The 12,396-nt window shown below is 28.8% G+C and overlaps 1 protein-coding gene across 1 annotated transcript; it reads right to left on the minus strand.

Moving 5' to 3' along the window:
• Positions 1-437: 437 nt before the first annotated feature.
• Positions 438-2,170, minus strand: LOC109795044 (cinnamyl alcohol dehydrogenase 1). The gene is made up of 5 exons (XM_020354450.3): positions 1,982-2,170; positions 1,743-1,856; positions 1,428-1,655; positions 862-1,301; positions 438-786 (listed from the first exon to the last, which is right to left on the minus strand). Exons 1-5 carry the CDS (start codon positions 2,068-2,070, stop codon positions 581-583), a joined length of 1,077 nt encoding a protein of 358 aa, XP_020210039.1. The 5' UTR covers positions 2,071-2,170; the 3' UTR covers positions 438-580.
• Positions 2,171-12,396: the final 10,226 nt, after the last annotated feature.

A 12,396-nucleotide genomic window follows, 5' to 3' on the forward strand; every position in this document is an offset into this window, starting at 1 on the left:
AATTTTAAGCGATAGGCATTGTGGGGATGGAAGAAACAAAATTTTACTAAAAAATGTAACTATTAAAACAAAGGAACGGATGGAAATTGGAATACTATTTAGGCATCTAGAACGCTGGGGGCCTAAACTGATATACTCAGCCTAACTTAATTGAAGATTGGTCACACTTCCCAAAGTCACAACGGGGGCCCGCACCCCTAAGCTTACGAAGAATATGAAATTAAGATGATATACGTGTGTGGCTGAGAAGGCGTATGAATAAGAGAATGTCTCTATTTCAAAGATTAGCAATCCCCAGTAGGGTCCCCCACGCCCACACAAGTCACAACACTTCCCTCAAAAAAGTTGGTAACCCACTCTATCCCTTTCTTTTTTCTTTCCTTAAAATTAAAATGGTGAAAGAAATAATATCATTGTACGCACTACGCAACAAAACAAAACGATACAAGTTTGGTAGCTTTTACTTTCCACAGTATAAAATATTCAACAGCGGCGTGAAACCAAAACAGGGAAAATAGACCACTTTTTAGTAAACAAACACGACTTTAGTTTGTCAACAATAGATTCTTGATGATGTTTTCTACTCATCCACTAGTTTGCTTCCTTTGACATCCACCACAAACCTATATCTCACGTCGTTCTTCTCCAACCTCTCCAATGCTTTGTTAACGTAATCCATTTTTACCATTTCAATCATAGAACGCAGACCCTTCTCTTTCCAGAACTCCAACATCTCCTCTGTCTCCTTTATGCTCCCAATGAAGCTTCCAGTGATTGATTTCCTCCCTGCACAACACCAATACACATGATTCAACTTGTACATTTTTTTCAAATACCTTTTTTACCCTATGAAAAAGTTACCTAGCATAACCATGGGGCTAACGAATTGCAAAGGCGTGTTGATGACCCCCATCAAGATCAACTTGCCATCAAGTTTTAGCAATGAGAGATAAGGCTCAAGAGGGTGACCCACAGGCACTGTGTCAATTATGTAGTCAAGTGAATCACCAGCTTCCTGCATGGCAGTGGCATCAGAGCTAACAAGATATTGATCTGCTCCAAGGTGTTCTAGGGCCTCCTGTTTCTTCTTATCAGAAGAGCTTATCACACTCACATGATGCCCAAGTGCCTTTGCTATTTTCACCCCCATGTGCCCCACTCCTCCAAGGCCCAATATTCCACCCCTAAGCCCACTTCCTCTCAGCCCAAAATGTGCCAACGGACTGTACACAGTCACACCCGCACACAACAACGGTGCCACTTGCTCCGGTTCCATACCCTCTGGTATTTTCACCACAAACCTAACATACATAATCAAGTTAATTACAATATATTGTGGTCCAATTATAAATTCGTCTTTATAATATATCATGGGATAGTTTTTAAAAATTGATTCAACATGTATAGAAATTAAACTTGATAATTACTTTTGCTCAACGATCATGGTTTCGGCAAAACCACCCTGGGTGGGCTTTCCATCGATATAAACATCGTTGTAAGACCAGATCTTCTTGTTGCAGTATTGCTCAATGTCTGATTGACATGGCCTGCAGTTTTTGCAGGAACCTACCAAGAGTCCAACCCCAACAATTTCTCCCACTTTGAACCTGCTAACGTTAGGCCCCACCTCGAGTACCTCGCCAACCACTTCATGTCTGAAACAATACAAAACAAACATCGTTGGTCACAACAAAAAAACCACAACATAGAGAGAAAAATAACCACGATGAAGGAGAAAGTACCCAGGAACCATGGGATAGTTGGACATGCCAAGATCGTTCTTAATCTGGTGGAGATCGGAATGGCAAATTCCACAGTAGTGAACTTTGATGTAAACATCATCAGGGCCTGTGTTTCTGCATGGGTTTTTTTTACACATAATAAATGCTATACTTGGTAAGAACCACGTATGAAAGTTGAAAGATATGTAAAATTAGAAAGTTGGGTTGTAAAAATTAAAATTGAAACAATTTAAGATTACCTTAAAGTGAAGGTGTATGGGGAGAGAATCCCTGAAGGGTCTGTTGCTGCCCATCCTACTGTTGTTCTTTCAGATTCAATGCTACCCATTTTTTTTTATCTCTTTGAGAATGAAAGGATGAAGAGAATAGAGGATTTGGTAAAAGGAGTGAGGAGAAAGGTGAACTGTAGGAGTGGGCTTAATTGTTGGGAAGATGAGTGTATATATATAATATAAAAGTCTAACAACTTAGCAATCACTATGGAGTGTGGGTCCTTTGCGCGGTAGGTGGATGAAGATGCCTTTTATCCGACACGTTATCGTGTAATCTTCTGCATCATCTCTACCTTAGATTTATGAAAGTGTTTACTAAGTAGTCTTATCTAATGGTCACGATTCTCTTTCAAGAATACTTTCCATGTGTGCTTAACAAACTACCCTTTGTTCCGCTGCTTTTCTTCTACGTTTTCATTTTTTTAACATCCACGCATGTACCATCTACTTTGATTGATCTCAGTTTTTTTTTTTTTTTTACTGAATCTCAAGTTTATTTAGTGTGTGTTTGGTTTGAATTTGTAAACGTAATTCTTGACTCTCTCCACGTTTTGAATTAAATTTACGTGGAAGTTGAAATTTTTTACTTCCTGAAAACGTGAATTTTTACGTTTAGACTCGGAAGCAAACACGCTATTAATGAAGTGCAAACTAAGCGATTTGGTCAAGTCCAATATGACGTTATGTTATTTGGATATTTGACTCAGTCTTTGTAATAAAAATAATGCTACTCTATTTAATTATAAGAAATATATAGTAATTTTGAGATGGATTAGTTATTAACCTTTTTTTAATAAAATTAGTTTTTTTGACTTGATAAGTTTTTTTAAAAAATAATAAAAGGGTAAAATCAAATTATTAATTTTTTTTTATATTTTATATCACATGATAAAATTTATTGGTAACATTATAACATACTCAAATATCTGAACTCACATGTAATAGAAAACAAAAAGATGATCGGGAGAGAAGAAGGAAAGGAATAATATGAGAATGAATATTTCTCTCTCACTATGAAACCAATACAAAAGGTCTGAATATATACAAGCAGTACACCTTTTCTAGGCTTAACTGTAAAGCAAAATATCAAAGCAATGAGCTAATAAAAATAAGACACCTATACAAAAAGATCAAGAAAGAATAAAAAAAGATCACAACTTTTTTTTATCAGAAAAGACAAAATAGCAGAATTGCTATTAGCTTCCTTCTAGAAGCTTGTATCCATATCCTTTGATAACATGTAAGTGGAAGTATTTATGATAATTAACAACACAATCATACTGTTTGGTGGAAAATAAAAATATCTTTTTGAATTAGGTATAATATCATTAAATATAGTTATTACTTATAGAATTTATTTAAAATACATTTTGCAAATAAAGTTAAAATATATTATATTATTATTAACTAATTTAACTTTTTTAATTGATCTTAATGAATTAATTATTTACATTTTATATAAAAATGTAACGATACTATAATATAAGAACGTACAGTTGAATACAGATACTATTTATATCGTCGTCTAAAGATGTTAATGAGTCCATTTGTTTTAATAAAATTAAACAATGTTGTTTTAATAAAATTTACAGTTGCTTGTTTTTATTCATTTGTCTAAATTGCTTTAAAAGAAAAATGATTTTTATTTTTTAAGAAACAATTCATGTCTAATTTTTAAAAGTATTATTTTTAAAAAGTATTTTTTTAATCATTCTTTTTAAACAAACTAGACCAACATCACTATTATAACTTATCACAAAAACAAATTTTTCTCAATTTGTGACAAAGGAAAATGTATATTTTTTATTTTAGTGTGGTTAGGATTTGTACTTCTTATTTTTATATTAATTAAATTATAGATTGAAGTATTCATCAATTTTATTAATAATTAATTTTAACCAAAAAACTTAGTTAATTACTTATAAAAATATATTTTCTCAGCTACTTACAAAACTCAAATATTATGTTGTATTTAAAAGGTTTGAGCTCTTGTTTCTACTCAAACTAGCATAATATTATTTTGTAATTGTTAATTTAAAACAATTAAAGAAATATTATATTTAATCCACGGCTTAATATGAATATGTTAAATGTAAGAAAAAATTTAAATGAAACTTGTATATATTCAATTTTTAATATTAATTGATTAAGTTATATTCATGCTACAAGTTACTAAATAAAAGCCCTTGTTTTTCTTAAACAAAATATAAACAACGGAAGAATTTATTTTCAAGTTATTTAAATTTATCTTATAACACTAACATTTGTGTAAGTGTTTCAAAAAGTAACTTTATGATTTGCTCAATAACTAATTATAATTTATTTAAATAAAATTTTCGAAATCGCTTATAAAAATAATTTATTTTTCATATAAAAATATTTTTCTCTTCAATTATAAAAATAACTTATGCACGAATACTTTAACATTTGGATTGTGTTTGGATACTTTTTACACATATACTTATAAAATAAGAAAATAAAATAAATTGACGCTAAAAATTAATGTATATGCTTCAGTTTCAAGTTTTATGAGAAGTTAAATGAAAAAAAAAACTTTTATAAAAGTATGTTAAGTGTTTAGGTTTTTAGGAATATGAAAAAAGTATAATTCATTTTACATCCTTATTTTTAATCTTTATAAATATTTATATATTATATTTAATAAATATTTAACTAATTTTATCTAATTATGTGCTAATAAATGAATGGCAAAATATATTTTTTATTCGTCATATTATTTATTTTAAATTCAATTTACTTTTGTCTGGTTTTTATTTTCTTTGGAGCTGGAGCAGCATTGCGTCATCCATACGTCGTTGATTTTGTCAACGTGTTTAGAAGATTTTCCCAAATGCCAAAGAAAATTGCATTCCTGTCGCAATTATACAGTAGGTGAACTATTCAAAACCAGAATAAAATATTAGTTAAAGATTTTTTTATCTTATGAGTTTCTAATTTAATATAATTGTTCTTAAACTAATATTCTAGCATACTGATAAAAAAAAATTGACCGGTAAAATTAATATTTTAACACGTACAAAATATAAGATAAACATTTTATATTTTTTTTTATAAAATAAATAATTTGTTTTAATATAATTTTATTTTTAATTATATAAAAATATATTTAAATTTAAAATGAAACTTTTTTTTAATAAAAATACTTTATTCGAAGAGAATTAATAAAAGATACTCTCGTCAAAAAATAATTCTTAAAATCATTTTTTGTAAAATAACTTTTTTATTTATATAGAGAGATTTAAAATTTATTTACTTAAATAAAAAATACTATTACATTATAATATAGAATATATTATAATATAAAAATACTGTTCTATTAGATTATATAGAGTGGGATTGTTCAGTGGTTGACTTCCTTTTAAAAACCTAATACTTAAAGAAATTTAAATATAATTATATTCATACAAATGACATGTTAGTCTATAATATATAATTAAATGTAAAAAAAAAATTGTTCTGTTAACAATAAAGAATAGTAAAATTAAGCAATTTTTTTTATTTAATTATGATAATAATTCGAGTACTGAAAATATAAAATAAATTTAAAAAGTATATTTAACATTATTTTTTGAATCAAGTTATAAGCATTTATTTGTCTTTGTATTAAGAATTCTTATTTAATTCACTTTAAGTCATGTTGAAGAGGTAAAATTTTCTCCCTCTCTCTCATTTTTTATTTACCAGTCTAAAATTCAAAATTTCACTTGAATCACCTAGATGTTGGTTGTTGTCACTTTGATAATGATGAGTGCCATAATTTAATAAACATCAAGATAAAAGAAGATAGAATGATAATTTAATAATTTGATTGATTTAGTTTATGAAAGCCAATAGATAATTGTAACACCGGTAAGGGTACACAAATAAATAGAAATAGTGTACTAATTGATAAAGACTAAAATGTAAAAATGGCACTTAACATGAACAAAACCTTAGCCTTAAGGGTAGAAAGCAAAATGGAAGTTGGAGTCTTTGACAACACTGCTGGCAACGATACTTATGGGACCAGTTGCACTTCCACATGACCACGGCCTACGCACTCCCCACTCCCCAACATACCATAATCAAAATATAATCATAGCGTGTCATTGCATTCGCATTTAAAACTTAAAAAAACTCGTTTAACGTGAAAGTTATAATTTTTTACTTTTAGTTAAACGTAATTTTTCACGCTTCAAACATGAATGCAAACATACATACAAATATACATAGTACACTTTGTTTTTTTTTTCGTCTTTCAAATATATATCAACAACTTAGGATTAGTTTAATGTATAGCAGACTGGGGTGGTCACGGTTGTACGAGAAGCTAATGAATCCGAATCATTTAAATCGAAAAATTCAGATCGAGTTAAATTATTCACTTAAATGTGATTGAAAAATACAAATTCCATAAACTTAGATTAAATTAAGAATTTTACGTTGAAAATTCAATCTAATCCGTAACCATCAATTATTATATATTATATTTTTTAATTATATTTTTATAAAAAAAAAACCTTAAGAATTTATTAGTAATAGAGATTCAGAATTTGAATTAAAAATTCAACTCATTTTTTCTTTCATTCTTAATATTATAACACTTTAATCTACATTCTACGATTACAGTTGACGAATTTGGAGTGATATATTTAGTGTTTATTTTAGGATGTTGGCTGTGTTTTAAATTTCTAATGTTTAATTGTGTAGTTCATAGGCTTTTTTAATTTATTTATTTTTACATTGTTCATAGACTTTAAGAAGTATGTATTTAAAGCCTAAAATAAATAAATTCTAAAAATGTTGGCTCTTTTCTAAAGTTAGCAGTAAATATTTAGTTAAATTATATTTTTAGTCCTTTTATTTTTTGTCGATATGTAATTTTAGTTTTTTTATATTTTAAAATAGAAATATTTAATTTTATTATTTTTAAAAATATAAAATTTTGGTCTTACTATCAATTTGATATTTGTTAATCATTAAATTTTAACGTTATTCAGTGACATGTCACCACTTAAATAACATGATATTTAACGACATGACATATAAAAATAAAAATTAAAAAAATAATATGCAAAAAATTCATTATTTGTATTTATTTTAACGAGTGATTAATATTTATTTTATTAATAAATATTATTTACATATTTTTTATGGTGTTTTTTTATCTCCAAATATCATATTACTTAATATCATATCACTTACGTATAAATAAATGTTATAACTTAATGAATCATTGATGTTAATTTGATGGAAGAACTAAAATTTTGTATTTTTAAAATTAAAGGGACTAAATATTTTTATTATAAATTACAGGAACCAAAATTGAGGATTGACAAAAATAAAAGGGTTAAAATTATAATTTAATCTAAATAATTCATAGACTTAAAATCATGAAAAATATGTAACTTTACTAATTTTTGATGATTAAATTTTCACATAATGAGTGTGCATGTATTGTATATGTTTTTATTTTTTAATATATTTTGGTGGAAAATCTAAATCAATTTTTTGATCGTGTTCCAAATTGGGAAAGGATCATATAGATATTAATGTTTAAATATAGATCTTTATATCTATTCATGTCATGTGAGAATGAATATAACATTAAGAGAAATGATCTAAACTAATGCAATTAAATTTAATCAGATAAAGAAATAATACAAATCCAATTTAAATTGATCCATAGTCACTCTGTAGACCGCAGGTAGCAAATGATGATCAAATACAAAAGAACATGATGGGCCACATATAAACACGTATCCATGAAAAAGAAGAAAAAACCTCACCCTATATAGTTTACATGAAAAAAATAAATAAATAAATAATATATATATATATATATATATATATATATATATATAGTTTACATGATGTTTAGCGATTGAGACTTTTAAAAAACAAAAAATAGCATTATTTTTATAGTGTACATTTTTTCATATTTAAAATCATATTTTTCTTATTTATTTATAAAAATTACATTAACGGTAATATGATTCGAATCTTGTATATTATCATGACCCTCCACTACACTAATTAATTCACACATGTGGAGGTTAGAAAAATAAGTATTTCATTAGTGAAGGTATATAAATATTTTTATATTATATTTTTAACAATGTGGTAAGTGAATAAGTGTATTAACATATTCGATTATCCATTTGAGAAACAAATAGGCTGACTTCTACGATTAAAATAAAAAAAAATAATGCACAATGCTAACAACTACCATGATTATGCTCACTGCCTCACTGGTTAAGGAGACTTTGAAACTTGATTGATAAGTTATATTAAATTAAATATTGAGTATAAATGTTGTTTAAATTTTTAAATATTTTGTCATGCACTCAACAATTGTGCATATAGCGGGTACAAGGCAGAGATTTAAGTTATTCCCCGCAAAGACATTGGATTGCAAAACAATAATTCTTGTCTTTGTCCTTCTAAATTCTAATAAAAAAGAATGCCAGAACAGTCTCTGTCTAGTCTATGCACCTAATATATAAGTTCGTTTAAGTATCAACATAATAGCCAGTTCATAAATTCAATTGACACCTTTAATTGAAGTGATGCAAAACCGAAGATGATGTGATATTTTCACAACAGATGGAACTATTTAATTAGTCAGTGCATTACATTTGTGAATGTAAATTGTGCAGTTCAGTGTTACTTTATTAAAGATTTGAAGGTGCGGAGCTAGAGAGTAGAGACTTTGCCAAAGATGAAGCATACCCATCACCGAGAGGACTAAGTTCAACAATGTCTTTCTTATGTTATAATTTCATGCAACATAGAATATTGCAATTTTTTTTGAGTTATTAGATCGGGACATAATCAAATAATCAAGCTAGTAGCCATTTATTCCAAATATGTTAGCAGAGGGTCGATATTATGATATAGACATACTCAAATAATACAATAGTTTCATTGTCTCAGCTATGCTTTTCAATTCAACAGTGTACTCTGAAATTATCGATGTTCTGATAAATTCACATGAGTTTTATTAAACGAAAGACCATACATAACATTCTACTATTAGGTTGGATATCAGGTATAGTATCATATCAGAAAAAAGAGGAAGAGAACTAGATGATTTTTCTTACATGATGTTATTAATAGTAATTACTCCTAGTGATGGAGGCAAAATGATTGAGGTATGAGGATCGGCATCAAGTGTTAATTAGTGTCCCATGCCAGGGCTTGGAACAGATTGCTTAAGCTGTCTTGGATATCGTGCATCCTTAGTCTCAGATTTATGGCCTTTCCCACCAGGGCTTGGCCCTGAATGCAGCATTGCCCTCATTCTCTCAACAGTGATATCTAACTTCATCACCTCAAGTGGCCGAGCTGCAATCCCAGAATGCAACTCAAGATGAAGGCACAAAAGTAGAAGATAAAAAACACTAACATAGAAACGCTTAACTTTTCTATCCATCACATATAGAGAGGACTAGAGCTACAAATTATCTTATACTTAGCTTGAAACTATGAGAATCCATTTTATAGTTTCTATTGGGAGTAGGGGGAGATTAGTTGGATGACATGCCAAAGAATGAAAATGATTGGCTTTGAAATTGAGATATTGGAATTCAAGCTGAATCATACACGTGAAATTTTCTGATTTGTAGCTTAGTTTGGTTAGTTAGGCCCAAGATGGAAAGCTTTTGATTTTGAGCATATTTATCTAAGGCTCTCAACATCAATTATGAATGTGATTGACACTCCATGGAGCATATCAATTCCACCAGCTAGTTTAGAGTGTGCTGTTTAATCTGGCTTAAATGCCACTACCTCTTGCAAAATTTTCAACCAAAAGGTAGCATTTACTTCTTCCTCACGTTATATAAACAAATTAAGTCTTGGTAAATGTTATTTTTTCCTACCTTTCGAGTCTATGTAACACACTCAAAGACTCGGACTAGCTTTGAAATTGCTTTCTTGCATTGGTTTCATAAGTGAATCTTATTGGCCCTTGAAAGTTTTTGGAACATTAAATTAATCTACAAATGTTAATCCTATCTCGAGAGAAAGGTTTTGTTTATCTTTCCCTCAAACAAATGACTTAACCTTTTATACATTATATATTATGAGTTATGGTGGCTTTGATATCTGAGGGAATATTTAGGTTTTTTACACAAATTTCATAATGATAAGATATTGTCCGCTTTAGCCCTAAGCCCTCACGGTTTTGCTTTTGATCATCATCCAAAAGACTTCTCTATCATTGGAGTATGTGTATATTTTTATAAGTTGTTATTTTTTTTCTTCTTATTTTATTAATGTAGGACTTTGTTTGTATCTCAACACGATGTCTATGTAATTTAATTCTACATAAATTTTGTCCTTGATTGATAGTTTTTGACATCAACATATCCTTAACGATGTTCATTCGTCCCAAATAATGCCACTTGTGACAATTAATATGAAGAAAGAATAGGATATGTGCAAGTACTACGGTCCACCATATATTCCATCGAAATCTCGTTCTTATGCGATAAAAGAGAATGAGTTGCACTCTTTTCTCTCATTCCAAATTCATTTGCCACAAAATATTCAATTTCAATTTTACTGTTGAAAGTCAAAGAATGGGGTTTACTACTTTACTTTACTCAAGCTTTAGTGATGGATGAAACTTGGAAGCAATTACTTAGGTTTGTGCCCATGATCATAAATAATTGAGTGTCGCTTCATGGAGACAATGTGGGAATGATTGATAAGAAGGAATGGCCATTTACCTGATTTAGTTATCTACCAGAATTTCTTTGAGTTCAAAATTAGATTCTAGTGATAACCTGCTGAAATCTGTAATTGATGTTTGTATTAGTGGTAAACGTGACATTGACGAGCAAAGAATAAATGAAAAGAATATTTTAATCAAAGTTCAGCTTCAAACGGTTACTTCGCGTGGAAAGATAACAAAACTGGTAAATTGCAATCATCTATCACTCTCTTTCCTTTACTGGTTCAGTAGCTTCCGAGATAGTGCACTGAGGAGAACCATGTTTAGAATCTAAATATCACAAGTAATAAGTATTGGTAGTTTGGTATATATAGAGTTAGGTAACTTTGCACTTCTAAACCCTATTTGTTATTGATTCACTTATATACACGAATACACTTTTCAAACCCAGTAAGATTATATTTAGGGTGTGAGAAATACTAATAACATTATTTTTATAGATATAATTTATGCTGTATCTTGAAATTGAGAATCAAATATTAATCTGTATTATATGATTTTTTGTTGATTAAATATTATTTTAATATTATAAAAAGTCGATCATGAGATCAATGCTTGTGTTTATCTCAGAATATGCTTATTCTTATTTTATACAATGAAGATGAATTAGCTAGTTAATGATAAAACTCACGAGTCAGACGTGTCATAATTTAAAAAAGAAAAAAGTCACCTTTTAAAGGCTTTAAATTAAAACTAGACCTGCACGGAAATCCCAACATCAATTTTCCAAACAAATGAAAATGTTGACAGGGAAGATTTGCTATTTGGGGCAATAAAATGTGGCCAAATTCATCTGGCTAGTTTTTGCACAGTTTCATTATATATAAAGAGAGGGTGTCTAAATAACTCCAGTTGTCGAAAAGTGATAAACAGTATAATTTTTTACTTAAAACATTAAAAAAGAATAATTTGTTTGGTGAATGTCGTAGATTACGTACCATAACGGCATAACTACTTTGACTATTTCACAATAGTATATGAAAGTCCTTTTTGAATTGAAAGTTTGTGAAAGAAACTGTTCTGTAGTCCTGCCCTGTCAACACTTAGCTTATGAAAGTGGCCATCGAGGGTTCTTAGCATATCAAATATCACTTTCGTTTGGTTTAGAAATTTATATAAGTGAGAAATTAATTTTAAATTATAGTGTGATTAAAATATATGTTTAAGTTAATTTAAGTAATATATTTAGTTAAAATGTATATTTTTCTTTAATAAATGAGAATTAGTTCTCAAATTTGAAAAGAAATGCATATTACCACTGTTTTCCTTTAGAATCTTTGAAAATTAAAATTTCAAGATTTTATACTTTTTGTAGCTAATATTTTCTTGAAATTCTATGTATATTGCGTGGGTCTTTCCAGTTAGAGTTTTAGGTGGAGTAGCATACCAGGTGTAAAGAAGATGAACAAGAAGAAGTTGCCACCACAATTTTTGGTGGGCTAACATGTGATGATTCATTACGAAAATGCACCACCGTCTGTATCTTCAAAAGATTCGATTGACAACGAGTGTAGGAGAAAAAGGAACCTCGTTTCACACAGGATTTCAGTACTAAATTATCATATATAAATATAATGTTGCACATTTTAAATTTGCTGGCAAATACATACTTTTATTTTTATGGCCAAACATGAATTTGGAA

The sequence above is a fragment of the Cajanus cajan genome, chromosome 7 (genome assembly GCF_000230855.2).
Source record: "Cajanus cajan strain Asha chromosome 7, NIPB_CcT2T_4, whole genome shotgun sequence".
Classification (NCBI taxonomy): domain Eukaryota; kingdom Viridiplantae; phylum Streptophyta; class Magnoliopsida; order Fabales; family Fabaceae; genus Cajanus; species Cajanus cajan.

Bases quoted from the DNA above. Each gene is read 5' to 3' on its own strand.
- LOC109795044 (XM_020354450.3), bottom strand. From the start codon at position 2,070: ATGGGTAGCATTGAATCTGAAAGAACAACAGTAGGATGGGCAGCAACA. The intron at 1,656-1,742 runs GTACTTTCTCCT...GTATTGTTTCAG, and splicing joins AACTATCCCATGGTTCCTGG to ACATGAAGTGGTTGGCGAGG. The intron at 787-861 runs GTAACTTTTTCA...GGTGTTGTGCAG, and splicing joins TAGCCCCATGGTTATGCTAG to GGAGGAAATCAATCACTGGA.